The sequence below is a fragment of the Sorex fumeus genome, unplaced genomic scaffold (assembly GCF_029834395.1).
Source record: "Sorex fumeus unplaced genomic scaffold, SorFum_2.1 ptg000183l, whole genome shotgun sequence".
Taxonomy (NCBI): Eukaryota; Metazoa; Chordata; class Mammalia; order Eulipotyphla; family Soricidae; genus Sorex; species Sorex fumeus.
The window spans coordinates 6,503,482-6,525,535 of NW_026606240.1; the positions used below are offsets into that span (position 1 = coordinate 6,503,482).

The 22,054-nt window shown below is 36.4% G+C and overlaps 1 protein-coding gene across 1 annotated transcript in view; it reads left to right on the plus strand.

The window, feature by feature from the left end:
• The window catches only part of TMEM26 (transmembrane protein 26), a 43,718-nt gene extending 21,885 nt beyond the window's left edge, over positions 1 to 21,833 (plus strand). Inside the window, exons 2-6 of the mRNA XM_056107958.1 lie at positions 568 to 646; positions 4,485 to 4,598; positions 6,371 to 6,591; positions 17,757 to 17,833; positions 21,088 to 21,833. Of these exons, the coding sequence (XP_055963933.1) occupies positions 568 to 646; positions 4,485 to 4,598; positions 6,371 to 6,591; positions 17,757 to 17,833; positions 21,088 to 21,512 (916 nt within the window). The 3' untranslated portion in view covers positions 21,513 to 21,833. The remainder of the gene's footprint in view (positions 1 to 567; positions 647 to 4,484; positions 4,599 to 6,370; positions 6,592 to 17,756; positions 17,834 to 21,087) is intronic.
• The last annotated feature ends 221 nt before the right edge of the window (positions 21,834 to 22,054 follow it).

Here is a 22,054-nt window from a genome sequence, read left to right on the forward strand (position 1 = left end):
TGTATAGATAGCATTTTAAAAACATAATCTACACCCTTCATAAGTTGTTTGCATTCTTACTTTTACAGGTTTAGCGGATATTCACAGAATCAGTCAATTTTGTGCATTAGCATTCATTATCTCCTGATCTTTTGTGTTCTAGCAGGATGCTATTATTTGAGCTCTCAAAATTGGAGTTCAGGTTGAAAATGTAAGCGATTTTTCTGAAAATTCAATGTTGAAAAATCCAAGATTTATTACTGTTATATTTGCTTTGTAAAACATATTAATATACAGTTCTGTGCCTAAAATTAATTGGCAGTGTCAAATTAAACTGCATTAAAATTAACATCCATTAATTAGATTAAAAATTCAGTGAGAATGACAGCTGCTAGTGCCTTTTACAGTTACTTTGTTTCTCTATAATCCATATGGCAGAAATCACATAATGATTTTTTTCCCCATTAAAATAAACACTTGAGATAAGAAAATGTTTGGCTTCATGTGGTCAGGATTTGTACATTTTTTTTCTTTTTTAAGAGTAAAGTACTGTAAAAGCTGAATTATTCTTTCCCTCCTCTTTCACAGGTTTTCACCAGCCATATTTTTATATCTGATTAGCATCGTTCCATCATTATGGCTTCTTGAAATGCACCATGAGACACAGGTACTTCCTTTCGAAAAATAGGAAAGTGAAATATTCAGCAATAACTTGACACTAAAATACAGTTCTGTTTATATAGGAAAAAAGATACTGGTTTCTGGTTTTTAAGTGAACTGTTTTGCATTTGGCAACCCAAGGTTCACTGTAGGTCAGAAGTGGCCAGTTGGTGAAGTCCTTTCATTTCCAGATTGGATTTCTTATCTCCAGGATTCAACTATAGATTTATATAATTCAGATAAACTAATCATATAATTTTAATCAGTTCACTTATAATAAATATTTCAGGCAAATTTTTTAAGAATTTCCCTCCATATGATTTCTTTGCCATAGTCATTTTATAACAAAAGAAAGTTCCTCAAAGGTGTTTTGTGAATTTAATATATTTAATAAATGCTTCAGACATTGATCAAGTATTATTGCTACAAAATTAGGCACACAGGTTTTTATTTATTTATTTATTTATTTATTTTTGCTTTTGGGTCACACCTGGCAATGCAGGGGCTACTCCTGGCTTTGCGCTCAGGAATCACTCCTGGTGGTGCTTGGGGGACCATATAGGATGCTGGGAATCGAACCCGGGTTGGCCGCATGCAAGGCAAACGCCCTACCCGCTGTGCTATTGCTCCAGTCCCAAAGCACACAGTTTTGTGCACTATTTTTGAAGATTTCCACCTTCATGTGTTTATAATTTACATGTGAAAAGCAATTTCCTTCCAAAAATTTCCTGCTTTAAAAATATTGAATCATAAAATCTTTGTATCAAAAGTATTTTATATTGGAATTCACCGGGTGTGACCCAAAAAGAAAAAAATAGTATTTTATAGCCAGAGTTTTGTTGACTCAAATTATTAGAAATTATTAGGAAACTGCTTCCATTTATTTACTATATAACACTTTTTTTCTTTTTGGGTCACACCTGGCAATGCACAGGGGTTACTCCTGGCTCTGCACTCAGGAATTACTCCCAGCGGTGCTTAGGGGACCCTATGGGATGCTGGGAATCAAACCCTGGTGGGCTGCGTGCCACTATCACTCCAGTCCTGACTTTAAGGAAGTAAATGTTGTGATTCAAATATTTTTTCCCTTAAAATCAATCAAATGGCATGGCTGTCACCTACAATTGCAATTTATTTGCCCAAATGCCTTTATAATATAATGTGTTCCTAGTTTAATTGATTTACAGGTTTTATCCTATTACAACAAATATTAGACAATCAAAAACTCTCTTCTAAATGAAATGATTTTAGAGGCAATGCCTCTCTAAATTTTATACTACACTAAAGAAACTGTGCCTTTCAGTAATAGTGAATTTGACTTGTTTTGAAGCTGAGAATGAAAATAAATGTCCAGAGACTGAATTGAACAGGATGGGCAGAAATGGAAATACTAGAAGAAAGAAATAGAAATCTGTTGCATTTAAAGAAAAAAATTAAATGGGAGAATAAGAGGAGACAGTAATTTATTTAGCTTATTTATTTAGAAAATTTTGATTGTGATCATCTTTCTCCCATTTCAAAGCATTTTTAGATAAATTTTCTTGCAGACCCAGTAATTTTATAATTTTGGCATAATATTTGCATTTCTGTTTTATAGAAGGGTATTCTGCATCTCTGATAGGTTGATGAACTTTCCCAAGGACACAAGATAATCAATTGCAGTTTCCGATAGAATCTAGGTCATGAGCCTCAGGCTGTTAAAACAGAGTCTCTTTCTCAGTAATGTGTACAAAGTTTTAAAGAGTTGTTATCAAAATCATCTGCATATGAATATAGGAAAGACTAATTTCATTTTACACTTTCCATTTTTCTCCACTTTAATGTTGCAATGTATGGATTAGTATTTGAAAACAACATGACAAAAAACAAATTTATCCTTGGTAATGATTTCTGAACCTGTGAAAAGTAGGTAAAATTGAAACACAATATTTATGACAATGATTATGACCTTCAGTCTTAGTAAGGTTTATTTAAAAAGCGGTTCAATTATGGAAAATGTAAATTTTGTGTTGTTAATTGTGTCACAATATTATGTACATATATATGATATATATCAATATATATATACAGATTTTGTGCCATACCTAGCAGTGCTCAGAGAACACTCCTGATTCTTTGCTCAAGGATCACTCCTGGAAGTACGTAGGGTGCTGGGAACTGAACTGGGATTAGCTGCATGCAATACAAACACCATAACCTGAACTATCTCTACTGACCCAAGACCATAATTTAAACTAATAAGTATTTTTAAGTCATTAAAAAGTGACTTATTTGCATCCAGGTCTCTATATGAATTCACCTATGTAATTGTGAATGTGAAAAATATTAACATAAAAACAACACAAGTCAAATTAGGTAAAAGAAACCAAGAAAGTTACACACTACAACACAGTATCTACTTGAAGTTTTATCATTCTATAATAAATAGAAGTACAAAGTGAGGAGGGAACTAATAAGTCCTAATACTATAGTAAGGACGACAAAGCAACTTTCTACCAATTTATACTGCAGTAAATATGATTTCTTTTTAAATGGCAAGAGCTAATGAATTTTTGGTGTTAAGGATGAAAAAAATATTATCAAGGTTATTACCTTTAACAAGAAATATGACTTCATGTTTGCAAAGAAAGTCATCAAAGTTTGCTTCCTATTAATCATTAAGCTCTTCCAATGACAAAACTACTTTTCAATATAGATTTGTGTCTTGGTTCAAAGATTTAATTTTCTAGCTTCATTATCTTTTCTTGGAACCTTAGTGGTAACAAAGAGAGAGTTCAAACACCTGTATTTTTGCTCTTAGAGATATATAGCACATGTCCATTTTTCTTAATTATTGCTGTCATTTCATCCACAACATTATTTGTTTTAATGGGGGGTGGGGGGAAGTAGGAAAAAAATAGCTTCTTGGCAGATTTTCTTTTCTACTTTTTTTCTCGTAGTTTATAGAATGATCAGTGCAGTGCTCAGAATAATTAAGAAAAATATCATTTTTACAGCGTTATCATTTAAAAAGTAATTTAGCTCTAAATTCAAATGTGTGATTTTGGATTGGTGGTAGTGTTGGTGGAGTGTGTGGGTATGTATCAAGGCACATTAGCACTACAGATGTTAAAAAAATCCTAAAACTATTTAAGTAATTTTTAAGATACTCAATGACTGCTGTTATATTTTGAAGTGCTATCCATTTCTTCTCATGTAGAAGAGATAACAGCATCCCACTGGGTAAAAATCATGCACATTTTACGTGCAGGGTTAAATGAAAGGAATAAGAAGGAATAAGAAGGGAAAATAATTTATTTTATTTCTATTGTAGATTTTTCTCTAGATGTGAATTAACACTAGACTGACACTGAAATCCTTAGTGGGAAAAATATCAAATTTTGTGTTATTACATTACCTAACCAGCAAGACTGAAAGTAGTTGTTTTTTAAATAAAATAATTTTTTCGCTTAAAAAAATTGTGCCAAGAAGCACTCGTGGAATATAGTTTTGATCAGGATAATATATATTTTAATACTTTCATTAGTTTTGGTTTATTTTACAATTGTTTCATGATTTAATATATAGACTGATTCACTGATCCATAAATTCTCATCTCCATATGAACTTAGAATGTCTATATATTCATACATTTTTGAAAATAATAAGACGTATATACTTTGACTCTTTTTTCTTACTAATTAATAGTAATGTTCTATTTTAAGCAAATAATTTGATTTTAGAAAATATTTATGTATGCTCTATAAAGGACACATATTTGTCCATGATCTCTGTGATATATTTAATTCACATCACACCTTTATTTTGTGTTTTTTTTATTCATTGCCTTAAAATAAAACTCTTAGTATTGCAGTAGCCAATCTGAAGGTATGACTCAGAATAACAACAGCAAAGAAGACTTCAATCAAACTTTGAAATCAAGTGAGAAAACCAATGGTGCAGATGATATCATTGAAACGGTGAGATCTTTTCACACTAGTTATTAGAGGACCTAGCAAAATCCTTTCCACTCAGTGAAGATAAAATGCTCCCTACCCTTCATCTGTGTCTAAACTTGTCAAATTTTAAATTAGTGAATGTAGTGTACATAATATTTTATATTTATTAAACATTTAGCACAAATAATAGGCATATATGTTTATATTTATATGTTATATATATATATGGAAAGCCTGTGACATTGAAGATTTTTTAACATTTAGGTTAGAAAATGTGTACACGAAAAATTTAAAAAATAAAAAAGTAAATATATACATAAATACACAGAGAGGTATGTATATGTTTGTAGATGAATAGTAAAAAAATTATGATATTCTCTCTATTTCTTAGATATTTATATTTTTATTAATTTTTAAGGGATAATGTTTCTAGTTAAAACAGATCACTCCTATTTTCTCAGTTTTTTATATTTGGCAAACTAATCATGGCCTATTGGAAAATAACGCATTACAAATACTCAAAGACAATCCCACTACTACTAAACCTTACTGTTTTGAACAATAAAATGGCTATTGATTTTATAAAGTTTAATCGAAATAATGCTAATTCAACCTTTAGTCTTTTGTTGATTTTAGCACTGTAGCACTGGCCTCCTGTTGTTCATCGATTTGCTCAAGCGGGCCCAGTAACCTCTTCATTGTGAGACTTGTTGTTACTGTGTTTGGTGTATCGAATATGTCACAGGAGCTTGCCAGGGTTCGCCGATTTTACTTTGTTGATTTTGCTTTGAACAAATCATTTAATCTTTATCTTTCAGGTTTTAGTATGACATCAAAAATGTTGATATTTATCCTCTGGTGTGCTTCTAGAAGAATTAAATTAGGTGTATGTGAAGTCTCATGTAGTAGTGCAAGTGAAAGATTTTTGATCTTCATGCATAGTTTCAACAAGTTAAGATCTTGCCTGGCTGTTATCCACTGTTTACTTTTTCAATTGACGTAAGAAAGTGACATAGAGGGATGCATAGATGCTTATGACTATTCATGGCAAAGTCAAATGGTTGGAATCGCTTATAAAATCTACTTGAGTCTTACGCAAATATGGTATTTAAGAGATCTCAACTGATAATGTCACTATTGGGCTTTAAAAACGATTAAAAGGCAAGTAAGAGACATAAAGCCCAGTACGTGAACAGTATGTAAATTTCTCTGAATCAGAAAATAATGACAAATGAAGTTTGCTAGTTTATGGATTTAATAATATTTAAAGTGTTCAGAACAATAAGTAGTGAACTTTATGGTTCATGCATTGGGTTAAGCAATGGATAAATATTTTTCTTATTTGATATAGTAGTATTTTAAAGCAATATAAGTGAAAGAAGAGTATCAAGCTTAAATTATTGCAGATTAGTAAATTCAGATTTGAAATATATAAAAAATGTAGCCTCTTTTAGAGAATTTAATATGTAATTAATATTTTTATGTTATAGAATTTGTTATAGAGGATGGTAAAGAGGGAAAAGATCTATAGATTTGACTTGAAAATTCACAATTTAAGAAAGTGAATTTGCTTAAATTGCTCCTAGGAATAAGATTGCCACATTTTAATAGCCGCATTGGTAGGTTTTTTTCAGAGTTTGGGGAGGAATGAAGTTTTTCTTTCATATTGTTAATGTTAAGACTCATTTTCAAAAATCAAAATACTAACTCGATTGAAAATCATGATGAAGGAGGCCTTTATCTCCGAAGTGGTCGCTCATGATTGTTATCTGTATGACATTTCTTTTAAACAGGCCAAAGTGTTTGTAAATAATTTATCTACAGTATGTGAGAAAGTTTGGACCCTGGGACTCCATCAGACGTTTCTGTTAATGCTAATAATTGGAAGATGGCTTTTGCCCATTGGAGGTGGGATCACTCGGGACCAACTGTCTCAACTTCTCCTCATGTTTGTGGGGACAGCTGCGGACATACTGGAATTCACAAGTGAGACCCTGGAAGAACAAAATGTGAGGTAATTCAGCCTTGGCCATTCTAAGTCAGGCCCACAGAAGTATTTCTTTTTTCTATCATTTATAGTCTAGATGAATTAGTTGGGATTGTCTGTATATTATAGGTCCAGTGCTAGAATTATATGGAATCAGGGGGCTGAATTAACAGTACAGCAGGTAGGGTGTTTGCGTTACATACAGCCAACTGGGTTTGATCCCCGTTGGAGCACCATATGGTCCTCCAAGTCTGCCAGGATTTAACCAAGGAGTAAACCCTGAGCACGTCTGGGTATGACCCCAAAACAAACAAAAATGATTTACATGGAATTTGCTGCTGCTGTTCAGATGCATGTTAGTTGTCAAGATACAGATATACATATATGCACATACATAGAGAGTTTCCAATAGAGATAAAGGACGTAATTTTTTTAAAAAAAAAGTTTTATTATTGTGGAGTGCCACATGGCAGAGCCTGGCAAGCTACCTGTGGCGATTTGGATATGCCAAAAACAGTAACAATATCGGGTCTCATTCCCCTGACCCTGAAAGAGCCTCCAATATGGCAGCATTGGGAAAGACGAGTAAGGAGAGGCTACAAAAATCTCAGTGTTGGGACCAATGGAGATGTTACTGGTGCCCGCTCGAGTAAATTAATGAACAATGGGATGACAGTGGTACAGCGATTGTGGAGTCACACCAAGTGATGCTAAGGGAGCTCTGAGTGCCAGACCTTGCAGAAGACTAGGGTCCGTGCTAAAATAAACTGCCTCACACAAGCAAAGCACTTGTTCTACCACTTGAATCACATGCCTGTACATGCCCCATCTCTAATATTTTATGGTTGGAATCAAAGAACTCTACGTGCTGGCTTAATCCTATACTCAGTGGGCCCATGCTTATCTGAAAACCTTATGGGCCCAAAATGACCATCCCCAACCCCTGTATTACATTCTGAAATATTCAGGAATATAAGCCAATAATTATCTCTTCTACAGAGGAGCCCTGTTAATACTCTAAGGAAGCAGTTAGAGGAAAAGCTGAAGAAATCTCTCTCCTGTCTGGCTAGAAATGTATATTCCTTGATGTGAAAGGTAGACAGGGTGGGTAAGGTTTAATTTTACTAAATTTTACTTTTACCCAGTTTTGTTCAAAGTGCCCAAAGGCTTTTTGGAGTAGATGCCTATAAATTAGAACTTATTGAGTTGGTACTTTTATTTTTGCCACAAGCAAATAAACTCAGAATCCATGATCACATCTGTTTATGGAACTACTTTCTTACCATTAGGGATTTAAGTCTCAGTGCCTGAATGTACTTTCAGCTTGGGTTGTTTTGCACTGTGCTATAAAAATAAATTGCACCAAGGCTGGCTTTTAATGATACAGTTTACTTTATGCTGTGTTTATTGAACAATGAAACATAAAGCTGAGCAGAATACTCCAACTTACTGAGTAAACTAACATCGAAATTAGAGCGCAAAGTATCTAACAATAGAATAACCTTTTATATGTAAGCTCGTTCTTTATTCTTTTGATGCAATCATACATGATGTTGTTTTCTTTACTTCTCTCTATGCTTATATAGGAAAATGCAGGGTATTTTATTTATATATTTTACTACTTATATTTTTGCTGCATTCAAAGATTACTTCTAGTTTGGTAAACTTTTTAGAGATTTTATACATGCTATAATGTAATCTTCAATTAGCAACAGTTTTCTTTATTTTTATTTAGATAACATTTTTCCTTGCCTAACTACTCGGGCTGGGATTTTCAAAGTCATATTTAATATGATTAATAATAATGGTGAGAGTTAGTATGTCTCAGACTCCCTGTACTTATCTGAAGTTATTCTAGCATTTCATGGATAAGTGTTATTCAATTTGTTATTTGACTTTGGCTGATTCCCATGGTTCTGAATTGGATGTTTTTGACAACTTATTTGTCCAGTATTATATAATTTTGCTAGAGGGGAATTTTCTGGATTTTTTATTAGTCTCTATCCACTTGTTAAATTTTTAACAAGTTTCACATCAATATCCTTTCCAGGAAGAGTTAACTGTTTATACACTTCTTGGAAATTATCCTTTTTAAAAAACAGACAATTTATTTTTAAAAAAAGAATATGTTCCCATGGGCTGGAGTGATAGCACAACGGTAGGGTCTTTGCTTTGCACACAGCCAACATGGCCGACCCGAGTTCGATTTCTCCGCCCCTCTCGGAGAACCCGGCAAGCTTCCGAGAGTATCTCGCCCGCACAGCAGAGCCTGGCAAGCTACCCGTGATGTATTCGATATGCCAAACACAGTAACAACAAAGTCTCCAATGGAGACGTTACTGGGCCCGCTCGAGTAAATCGATGTTCCCATAGCATGACCAGTACTTTATTCTGAGCATTTTATTGAATGTAGGAGAATTTTTCTATGTTCACACTGTTTTTATTTATGTCTTTTGCTTGGTGAAATATTTATTTCAAGAAAAATATTATTTAATTTTCTCTTTTATTCTGTTTTGTTTTGGGGGCCCAACACTAGGCAGTTCTCAGGAGTTACTCCTGGCTCTTCTCAGGGATCACTGATGGGATTTGGGGAAACACATGGGGTGCCGGGATGGAACTCAGATCAGCACATATGTAAGACAAGCACCTCACCTAATGCACTCTCTCTCCAGCCCAATCATTTTCCTGTATCTTTCACCTTTATCTTCTTTACAGAAGTGTTTCACATGCTTTTCAGAATTCTATCTAGTGTTGAATTCTATCTAATGTTTATCTCATCCCAAGCAATATTTATACTTGCAAAATGTTAAGCAAATTAACAACGTATGGTTTGATTTCGTTTTACAATAAAATTTTCTTCATTTATCACTGATTTACAATGTTCACAATGTTATATGTTCCAAGAGTGCAGTCATACGCTTTGATATTTGTATAAACTTCATTATGTCTGCCATCAAAGTTCGAGTGCCATTCATGCTACTGACCACCTCTACTATTCTTCTCACCCTATTGTCCTGGTTCACCAATTCATAAGTTAAGAATTATTTTTTATTGTTCCTTTTTGTTTTTTCTTTTTAATTTTATTTCACACATGTGAGAAATTATCATCTCTTGGTACTTGATAACCCAACAGATTTTGTTTTACTGATCTGCCAAATGCTGGTATTCTAGTTTCTCTGTTTTCTGAGTAGAAAAGTAATACATTTATTTGTATAATTGTCAAGGTCTTTTGTCTTTTTATGCAGAGTCCATTGTGTGCTTACATACTTCCCAGTTTATTTTATAAAGATAGTTTTCATTGTAAAAAAGGATGTTCACATCCATCATAATAAGATTAGTCCTGCTCCTCTTACTTCTAGTAATTTTACTATTACTTCTAATACTTTTACTTCTAGTAGTTTTACTATTACTACTGGATAATGTATACCAGTTACTGTGTTCCAAACACTTACTTTTAAACATTTTTATTCAAGACCCATGATTTACAAAGTTACAGATAGTCATGATTTACAGCAATTCAATACCAGTGTCAACTTCCCTCCACATCCAAAACCCACTCCACCCCTGCCAGTCAACTTGAGAGTCACATCACAAAGTTCCAGTGGTTGCCACTTAGATCTCATGTTTTCAGTTCTGTTGAATCTGTATTTTGGGGATAGGGCTGTGGTCCTCACTCGGATTTACTTGTTGTTCTCTTCCCCCTCCCCTCAGTTCTTTTCCTTCTCTGTCTGTCTCATCTCTAGATGCTGGGGTCAAGGATGATCTAAGCATCCCCCTTTTACTACAATACATTTCCTCACCCCATGTTCCGTGCTGCACAGAGACATAAGATCATCCTGCCAAACACTTCTTTTTATTAGTTGTGATAAAGTGTTTTGTGATTACAGTTAATTGTGGTTAGGATTTCTACAATAGTACATAAGGCAAATACTATGATAATAACCAATTTATACATTGGTAATAGACAAGAAGATTAGCACTGTAGCACTGTCCTCCTGTTCATCGATTTGCTTGAGCGGGCACCAGTAACGTCTCCACTGTGAGACTTATTACTGTTTTTGGCATATCAAATATGTCATGGGGAGCTTGCCAGGCTTTTCCGAGCAGGTGGAACACTCTCCATAGCTTGCCAGGCTCTCCGAGCAGGCCAGAGGAATCGAACCTGGTCGGCTGCGTGCAAGGCAAATGCCCTACTTACTATGCTATTGATTCGGCCCAAGAATATTGATAAAGTAAAATTTTATATGTTTGTATATATTTTATTAATCTTCCATAATTAGTCTATCAAGTGTTATAAGAGTTTTATATGTTTCACATATTTCAGGATAAAATCTAATCAGTATTATTATTGTGTCCTCCTATTATATGTGGGTAAATTATACAGATGTCAAATTACCAGTCAGTATTTGAATAGCTTGTTTATGACTAATCTGGGATAGGAAAATCAGATCTATTGATTCTGATAAAGTTGGAAGCTAGTGGTTTAACAATGAAAATATAGCTCCTACTTCTCATTGGTTTCTTCTCCCTTGCAGACAAATTGCTCATGAATATTTCGTGGAATTAGCTTGGGATTAGAAGAAACTTCAAAAGTAACGAAAGTAACTTTTTTTACTAACAGAAAATATACTAACCACAGGAGAAAATCACTCTCATTTTAATTCAAAGATAATTTGCACTATTTTGATGAAATTTGGATTACAAATAAAATTATTTGAGCCTCAGTTGCCTCTCTGGACTTCCCATGAAATCATTTTAATTCTCCTCTCATCTGATAGGTAAAATATGTGACATAAAATAACAATTTTGAGTTTCTTGAATTATCTTAATATGAGAGCTCTGGGGTTTTATATATCTTTCTTTTGAATTGAATAATGTTCTCCTAAAATTTTAAGCACAACAAACAATATTGCTGATGTACTCTGAATATTTTACATAAAGCAGTGGTAAAATTTGACATTCAATTCATGAAAGTAGTATAATCTAATGGTTAAAAGGATGTATGCTAAAATCTACTATCTAGTTTTGTTTTCTTCTCACAATACTACAGCCATAATTCTACTTTATAGAAGTTCTATAAAGAAGACAACACCTTCTACAAGATCATTGTGGGTGATTTTAATGCCAAGATAGGACCTAGAAGATCAGCCGAAGAACTCCACATCTGGACCCATGGCCTAGAATGGAACGAACAGGGTGAGAGACTGAGTTCATCATTTTGACCAAGACACACACAGTTCCAGAAGGCCAAATCTAAACGTTGGACATGGGAGTCTTCCAGTGAGCGGTTCCACAATGAAATAGACCACATCATATTCAATCAACGGTTTTGCCTGATCAATGTCACTGTTGTCCCAAAATTCCAAATGGGATCGGACCACCGTCTCCTTCATGCAAAATTCTACTTCACAGAGCGGGGATAAAGGGCTGCAAAGTTTAAGAAGAGAACTCCCAGAACGACCACCAACTGGAAGCTCTTTGGCACTATTGCAGAAATATGGGAAGATTCCGTTTTTGACAACATTGACGAGGAATACGATCGACTGGTTCAGCACATCCATGATTGTGCGAGGAGCGCCAAGAGAGAGATAGCCACAAAAAAAATGCCTGTCTTCGACAACTCTTGAGCTTATTTGCCAACGTGGTTTGGTGCATGCCTCAGGCAACTGCAAGTGAAAGTCCGAGCTTGCAAAGCAGTGCAGAGATGTGATAAAGGAAGACCTCAAAGAGAGAAAAGCAGAAGTGCTGGTAATGCGGCAGAAGCTGGGAAAAGCATTCATAATGCCCACCTGTCCTTCGCCAACTACAAGAGCAAGATGACTGCTCTCCGACATCCTGATGGATCTATCACATCTTCCAGAAGGGCAATGGAGAATATTATTAATGATTTCTACTCAGATCTCTTTAATAGCCACGTCCACTAGCCCACATATCAAATTCCACAGGATGGATATGTCATTCCCAATGTTCTCCCTTCCAAAATCCAACACGCCATCTCGTCGGTAAAGAAACAAAGAACACCTGGCCCAGACAAGGTCAGACCTGAACACCTGAAGAACTTACCGTCAGTACTCATCAATACACTGACTCGGCAATTCACACGCTACCTGTCTGAATGCAAGGTTTCGTCCCAGTGGAAAACCAGCAGGACTGTACTACTATACAAGAAGGGAGACATCCATGACACTGGCAACTATCACCCAATCTGCCTATTGTCTGTCATCTGCAAGTTGTTCACTCGAGTTATCCTGAATAGGATCGGCAGAACACTAGATGAAGGACAACCATGCGAGCAAGTCAGGTTCTGCAAAGGATTCAGCACCATCGACCATACCCACACAATAACCAAGCTCATTGAGGTTTCTCGGGAGTTCAAGATGCCGCTGTGTCTAACGTTCATTGATTTAAAGAAGGCCTTTGATTCTGTTGAGATGGAAGTGGTCATTGAAGCCCTATAGGCTATCAGGGCATTAAAACTCAATACATCAGGATCCTCCATGAGCTGTATTACGGATTCATTACCAGGATCTCACCATTCTACAAAGAAGTGATCATCGATGTCAAGAGAGGGGTTCAGCAGGGTGATACCATTTCACCAAAACTCTTCAGTGCCACCCTTGAGAGCATCATGCGATGACTGGAATGGGAAGGAATGGGAGTGAAGATAGACGGTCGGCAGCTACACTACCTCTGCTTTGCTGATGACATCTTCTAATAACACCAAACATTAGCCAAACAGCACAAACGCTGGCCGACTTCACCCTGAGTGTGGAAAGTTTGTACTGCAGCTGAATCTCATGAAGACAATATTTATGAGAAAAAGCCTTGTTCCTGATGCTCCATTCATCTCCTAGAATGAGCAGACGCCATTGGGCTACACTAGCATGCGACAGGGACAAATGGAGACATTACTGGCACCCGCTTGAGCAAATCAATGATTAACGGGAAGTCAAGTGATCGAGTGACTACAGTCACATTATTTGGGACATACTCTTGTATTGCTCTAATCCTCGAAGCTGGAGAGAGATAACTGGCCAGGTGCTTGCCTTGCACAGAGACATATCCCCAGCACTGCTTGTGGTTCCCCAATCAACCACAAGAATAATCTCTGAGTGCAGAGCTGGGAGTAAGCCCTGGTATAGCCAGGTATGACCCTCAAATAGAAACAAACAAAAATAAATAAAAATACTCTGTTTTTTCGTCTATTTCCCTGGGAAAATAGGGGTTATGAATATGACTACTTAGTAAAGTTGCTATGATGATTAGTGTGATCATAGAATTAAATGTTGAAGAACAAAGGTTAAGAAATTGCAGAACAAAATGAATAGAAACTTTCTTAAAGAAGAAATTCGAATGGCTAAAAGGTACATAAGGAAATGCTCTACATCATTAATCATCAGGGAGATGCAGATCAAGACCACAATGAGATATCATTTCACACCACAGAGACTGGCCCACTTCCAAAAGAACGAAAGCAACCAGTGTTGGCACAGATGTGGCGAGAAAGGGACCCTCCTTCACTGCTGGTGGGAATGCCAACAAGCCCTTTTGGAAAACAATATGGATGATTCTCCAAAAATTAGAAATTGAGCTCCCATTTGACCCAGAAATACCACCCCTGCAAATATATCCCAGAGAGGCAAAAAAGTATAGTCAAAGTGACATCTGCACTTGTTTGTTCATTGCAGCACTCTACAATAGCCAGAATCTGGAAAAAAGAACAGATGGCTGGTTAAAGAAACTTTGGTACATCTACACAATGGAGTACTATGTAACTGTTAGAAAAGATGAAGTCATGAAATTTACATACAAGTGGTACTACATGGAAAGTATCATGTTAAGCGAAATGAGTGAGAAAGAACGGGATAGACACGGAAAGATTGCATTCATCTGGGGAACATAAAGTAACAAAATCGGAGACTAACACCCAGAAGTGGGCGAGATGAGTACCAGGAATTTTGCTCCATGACTTGGAGGCCAGCCACATGTGCTAGGGGAAAAGGAAGCTCAGATAGAGAAGGGAGCACCAAATAAATGGTGTTGGGAGGATCCTCCCAGGATGGGAGAAGCATGCTGAAAGTATACTATAGACCAAACATGATTGCCATTCAACGCCTGTTTTGCAAACCACAACACCCAAAAGGAGAGAGAGAACAGAGGGGAATGACCTGTCACAGAGGCAGGCTGGGATGGGGGGGGATAGGGGGGGATGGGGGGGATGGAGGGATACTGGGATCTGTGCTGGTGGGAAATGGGCACTGGTGGAGGGATGGGTACCTGATCATTGTATAACTGAAACCCAAGCACAAAAATTTGTAAGTCTACAACTGTACCTCATGGTGTTTCACTAATAAAAATTAAAAAAAGAAAAAAAGAAATCAAAAAAAGAAATACTAAGAACTCGGGTCAAAAAAAATCGCAGAAAAAAATAATCATTTTTAAAAGTGGGTCTGATCGACAATACTGTGGGGAGAGCATTTGCCTTTGACACATCTGGCCCTGGTGCCATCCCCAGCATTGCATATGGTTCCCTGAGCACCACCAGAACTAATTCCTGCATGCAGAACCAGGAGTAACCCCAGAGCATTGCAGGGAGTGGACAAAAATAATTGGGCCCTTTTTGAAGGTTCACTCTACATGACATTGACATTATCAACAGAGAAAAGTTACCTGAGGCATTTTCACTTATTGGGCTTTGTGCACCTTGTAAAGCAATCTCTGGTTTGGAAGACCATAATTATTTTACACTGGGGACTAATAATTGAATAATAATGAGGTAAAATCCCTGAGCCTTTATAAAATGACAGCTATCATAAAGTTTTCCTTTTCATCCTTTCATTTTGGGTTAACCAGTTTATTATATTCTTTGGAGATCTGATTTTGCCTTCCATATAGTACTGATTTTCCATGCAAGATTGAGGTCATAGTGCATTTTAAGTTATTCTCTGTTGATACTGGCAACCAAATCTTTGTTGAAATGTGGAGTAGAAAACAAAAGCAGAGCCAGCAAGCTAGCCATTAGAGAACTCTGCCAAGGGAGTTATTTACACCGTTGGGAATCTACCTGACAATACTCAATAACCAGAACATTTCTTGAGGTTGTTAATACAAAGTGTTTTAAAATAAATCTTTTTTAATATATAAATGTATACTATTAATTTGCATATCATTACGTGCCTGGTGATCGTAACTCTTTTTAAAAGAGGAAATAATCTTGCACACGCAATTATTCTCAGGAGAGCTGTGCTGATTTCTATAATTACAGTCATCTTGAAGATGTAAGGACCTTCTGAAGTCTTTTGAAAAATTGCTTATATAATCTAAGAAGAAATTAATAATAAATATGCTTTTTTAATTTAACATAATTTGTAGTTTGAAAGTTAACACTTTTAGTTTTATTTGTTGCCAACTTTTCTGTCAAGACAAATAATATTGGCTTAAAAATTTCACTTACAAATTACTTCAGTGTTTCAGGATCTATTTTGAGGGGACCTCATACTTAAAGCATTTAAAGATATCTCTCATCTTATTTGTTTTGATTTCAGTTTTTACACTTCCCTGATGCATTTCTATTTTTTTCCATTCTGAAATCTGAAATCTTCCTTAACAATGAAGTTGACAATCATACTATTTTACCATTAACCTTAAATTAAGACTTACCATTGCAGTTTTGCTTTGAAAAATGAGTTTAATATTTCTTTAATATCCTTTGCATTTTATAGCCTCTATTCTTTATGACTTTAGTCTTCAAAACCATTATCCCTAATTGATGTTAGTGTATTTTCTAAGTATGGTTTCTTCTTTTGGACATTCAACAATTACTTTCACAAATATATACTGAGTTCTATTTTCATCAGGCCCTGGTCTAGACTCTGCAGATATATTGGTAAATGAAGCAACTATATATCTTGCATTATATCTTAGTTTCATATCAATTTTTGTTTATTTGACTTTTTTTGGGTCACACACTCAGAGGTTACTCTTGGCTCTGCACTCAGGAATCACTCCTGGCAGTGCTGTGGGTCCATATGGGATGCTGGAGATCAAAGTTGGGTTGGCCACGTGCAAGACAAATGTCCTGCCCACTCTCCTATCACTCCAGTCCCTCTGAGAATTTTTAAAAATTAGACCACCCTTGATTTAAGAGTACAAAAAGAAGGACATGAACAGAAAGAAATTGAGGAGGGAAGTAATAAAAGGGGTCATGGGAGGTAACAGGGGCAGAGGGCTTGGGAGGGTCAGGATCCTCAATCTCACAGGTGTTTTATACGTATATATCTAAATCACAGAGCCACAGCACTGAAATCAGGACATTAAGTCAACAAAAATCAAACTTAAATATGTGCCTGTCAAGGAAGCAGGCTGGGGGTGTGAAGAGGGACCTGGGGATACTGTTGAAGGAAAGTTGACACTGATGGTGATTGGTCTTGGGACATTGTCTACCTGGAACCCAATTACAAATAACTTTATATATCATAGTGCCTTAAATTTGTAATTAAAATCTTGGGCTCTTAGGAACAATTTTTATATTTTTCCTTGCAAGTCTATGTCAGTGTTCCATAATATTTTTATGATTTTGATCAACTACAAACAGCAATGGAAATGAGAGGTTTTCCTATAATTCACATAGATGGTTGTGCAAGTTGAAGTTGAGTTTTAAGTCCCACTTTCTTATATATATATATTTTTCCTCATAAGCAGTGGACTACACCCAGCAGTTCTGGCCTTGCACCCAGTGATCACTCTACTTGAGGCTCAGGAAACTGTATTTAAAGCTGGGACCTGAACACAGGTCTACTGTGTGCAAAGCAAGAACATAACCAGCTATGCTCTCTCTGCCCCCTGGTATTTTGTATTTGGGGATTTGGGGTTTTGGCTTTTTTTGCTTTTTGCTTTTTGTACTACAAACTTCTGTGTCACCATCCCATTATAGTCATGCATGGAGGTTAGTTTTTAATTTTGTGACATATTCGATATGCCAAACACAGTAACAACAAGTGTCACAATGGAGACATTACTGGGCCCACTCGAGCAAATTGATGAACAGTGGGAAGACAGTGCTACAGTGCTATCAAGATACTTTGACAACTCTTGTGTTTTATTAGGGAAATTCATATGCGAGTGGGGAAAAAGAAAAACTTTCCTTATGGAATAATACTTTCATTACAAACTTAATTCTCTCTCCATTCTAGGAATAGTCCTGCACTAGTTTATGCAATCCTTGTTATATGGACCTGGAGTATGCTGCAGTTTCCACTTGACCTGGCAGGTGTGTTGTTATTTGTTCAAAGATCCATAAAATTAAAATTCTTTATAAACCGTACAAATGTTATGTAGACACTTAAGAGTTTTATCAGTTTTATCATTTTATTATCTCTGTGTTAGTTCCAGTCCAGCTTAGAAGTGTATTTAGGAAAGGCCTAAACAGGTATATTCCAGAGATAGCGGTGTGGTTAAGGGCAGTTTTACATTCACTTCAGACAGTGGTTTTATTGCTTATGGTTTGTGAAATCTTCAAATTAATTAATACATCTGTGCCTCAATTTCTTTAATGCTTTTTGGGTCACACCCAGCGATGCACAGGAGTTACTCCTGGCTCTGCACTCAGGAATTACTCCTGGCGATTCTCAGGGGACCATATGGGATGCTGGGAATCGAACCCAGGTCGGCCGCATGTAAGGCAAATAGCCTACTCGCTGTGCTATTGCTTCAGCCCCTGTGCCTCAATTTTTTAAATCCATGAAATGTGGATGATAATCACAATAGTTATAGTAGAAGTTACTTGTGATGCATAAATAAATTAGTTTCAAATTGCTCAGCAAAGGATTGCAGAGATATGAATATTATCTCTTGATATTTTAAGAGAATACTTGTAAGAGAGATAGTACAGTGGATAGGGTGATTGCTTTATATATGGCTAACCCAAATTCCATCTCCAGTACTTCATATAGGTCTTCTGATCTCCATCAAGAGAGATCCTTGAGCCAGAGAATTAGTATAGTGGGTAGGGTATATAGCTCACTCAGATTCGATCCTCAGCATCTCATAAGGTCCCCTGAGCATCACTAGGGGAACTTCTGAGTTCAGAACCAGGAGTAACCTCTGATCATCTTCAGGCATTACCCAAAACCAAAACCAAGAGAAAAAAAAATGAGTGATTCCCTGAGCACAGAGCCAGAAGTAAGTGCTGAGTACCACCAGGTGTGACCCCAAAACAAAAGTGAAAGCAAAAATCCACTTGCATCCTATTTTTGGATTAACTGTTTAGAATAACTGTTCTGTTATAAGAACAGTTTCAGAACAACAGGAAAAATTGAAATTTTCCTACTTCGGATTTGTGGAATCCCAGTGATACATCCTTTAGAAGACACAAATTCCTAAGATGTTGCAATAGGTAAATTATCTCCCAGGCATTTCGAATTAAGAAGGGTCTGGAACTGCATTGTGCACTCTGGGACCCAGTAATCAAATGTTGCTACTTAAATTTAAATTTAATTAAAGTTGAAATGAAAAGCTCAATTCTGTGGCCATGCTAAAAGGTAAAGGTAAAGACCCTCCCATTGATCGTCGATTTGCTCGAGCGGGCCCAGTAACGTCTCCATTGGAGACTTTGTTGTTACTGTGTCTGGCATATCCAATACTCTCGGTAGCTTGCCGGGCTCTCCGAGAGGGGCAGAGGAATCGAACTCGGGTCGGCCATGTTGGCCGCTTGTAAGGCGAACGCCCTACCCTCTGTGCTATAATTTTAAGTCTTAAACTGCCAAATGTGGCCACTGCATTAGACAACAATGATAAAGAACATTTTTACCATCCCAGAGAGTATATTGGACAACATTGATCTGAAGTCATCCTATAACCATTAGGGAAGTCTGCTGTTTTAAGTTGGGAATGCTCTTGGATGTCAGGTCATACTGTAATAATTTTAGGATACGATAAATGCATTTACTTTAAGCGAGGTTTCATTTTTTTTTTCACAACACCCAAACTTTATAAAGAGAGAGTTTTTTGATTTTCGTTCTGTCAATTTGAGAGGCAGTGGTTTAAAATCATTTCCTCCTTAGCATCCACTTTCTGAAAAGATTGTTAGCAAAATATGAAATCTATGCTAATGAAACAAACGTATTTTGTTGTAGCGTTCTCTAGGAAATATTCTAAACTCACTGACCAGCTTATGTCTTTTGACATAATATTAGCACCAATACTTTCGATGCTGAATAATACTTGTAGAGGGCCTCTGGGATCCAAGTCCTGACACAAATTTCTGAGAAAAGGCTATTGAATTTATATTGGTACAATATTGATATAAAATTTATATCAATTTTACACTGATAATCCACACCCTCACATATCTTGTGGTTTACAGCTTGCTAAGAAATTTTTTATTTAAGAAAAAATTTTGTAAACTTTCAGGGGTGATAATGTTATGCAGCTGTTTGAAAAACAAAGACCAAATGTTACTTCTGACTGAATCATTATTGTATTTTCCAAAAAACAGTGCATTATGTTCACACATATCAAAACCACTTCGTAATATTTGCAGGCTCCAATACATGAAGGAATTCTTTGTTTGAAAACTCCAAATGGAAGTCTTCATTATTTTTGAAAGATTATTTTCTGTCCTTGACCTTGAATTGAATTTATATTTTAGAAATTAAAACAAAAAAGTTAATCTGTTGATTGGACTGCCTTTTGTTCAGCTGAAAAATTAGTAATTATACCCAGTCTCTTTTGTAAACTATGAAACAAAGCCTTAAGAAATTGGATAAAATAAAATAACAATGGTGTTTATTTGGACATTTTCCTCTCTACAGTTAGAAAAGTGTGTTTAACATGAATGAAATTTGATTTTGAATATAAGCACCAAGTTTTTTCAGGACACATTTACACATATGGTGAAGTGATATGACCAGCATTAGGTAAATCAAGTAGAGAATACAAAAGAATCTGAGCCAGACATACTCTATTCCATAGCACAGACATAGCTATCAGGGAAGTCATTCATTATTCCATGGGAACAAAGAATGAGAGAGCAGAGAGGATTCTGAAATATTCTAATGGAAGCAAAAAAAGCCAGCGAAAATTGGTTTTCTCTTATAGACACCATTGTCTCAGGTGTTTGCAAAGGAGGAAACTGAGGCCCAGGCAGGTTAAGTAACTTGGCCAGCATCTTCCTTCTCGAAAATGAGAGTGAGTGAGTGAGTGAGTGAGTGAGTGAGTGAGTGAGTGAGTGAGTAGAGTCAGCTGAGGACACCCTCTATCCATGCCTCCCTGCACATCAGACCACAGACACAATGATTTTCCTTTTTCCTATTCTGTCTCGCCTCCTTAGTTTTGTCCTTTGTACCTAGGTAATTTGAACTTTTTATGTGAATGGAAACTAGAAGACTTTTTATGTGAATGGAAACTAGAATCACTCCTAATTATCAACGAGTATAGCACCCATAGTGGAAGACTTGTCCCTGTTTCATTCTGCTTATTTCTAACTTTTCAGAGAGACTTAACTTGTCTGTTTTGTGTTTTCAGTACAGCATGTCACGTGTCCCTTATCCGTGACAGCCAAGGGCTTCCCAAGCAAGTTCTTTTGCCAATATAGTGCCGATCTCTGGAACATTGGCATCAGCATCTTCATACAAGATGGACCCTTTCTGGCCGTGCGTCTCCTACTGATGACCTATTTCAAAGTGATAAACCAGATGCTGGTTTTCTTTGCCGCAAAGAATTTTCTGGTGGTGGTTTTACAGCTTTACCGCTTGGTGGTGCTGGCTCTGGGTGTCCGAGCTTCCTTGCAAAATCAACCAAAAGACCTGAAAGGGGAACAGAGCTGCCTACGCCAACGAGCTGAGAGTGATGCTTCGCCTGGAGACTTGGAGAGTAATTCGAAGGAAGGCTTGGCTATTCCTTTGCAGGTTCCACCAGTTATCTCTGACGACTCTCACGCCATACCATAGTCATTGAATGATGGCAGAGTCCAACTAGAATGTTTGACTTTTGAGTTCATTTTAAGGACCAAAGCCTGCACCCCCAACCCCCACCCCATGCCTTAAAAAATGGTGCATAACAATTTTCAAAAGAAGAGCACACTAAGTGACCTTAAATGAAAACAAAAAAAAATTGTTTTCACTTGAATGAAAGGAACTTTGACAACACTACAACTTATATATGATGGTAGCAGATGTTGTCTTTGGTCAACAACCAAGTGATTTATTTGTCTTGAATTGTTGGGAAAGCTACCAACAGGGTTACAGTGACATGACCTTAAAAGATTTAGTGCAGACAAACTGTTGTGGCTATTACCTGAAAATAGAGAAGCTTTGAACTGCGGCTCCATTGCCAAACTATCTGGTCTGATCTTTTCTGCAATGTCCCTTTGACATTAAAAAAAAGAAGTGTACATTCAGTGAATGCAGAACAAATGAAGGGAACGGTGCCTTTAAAATTACCTCATTGTGTACTGGCAGCAGTGAAATTTTCTGCCCGGCTTCCATAGCAT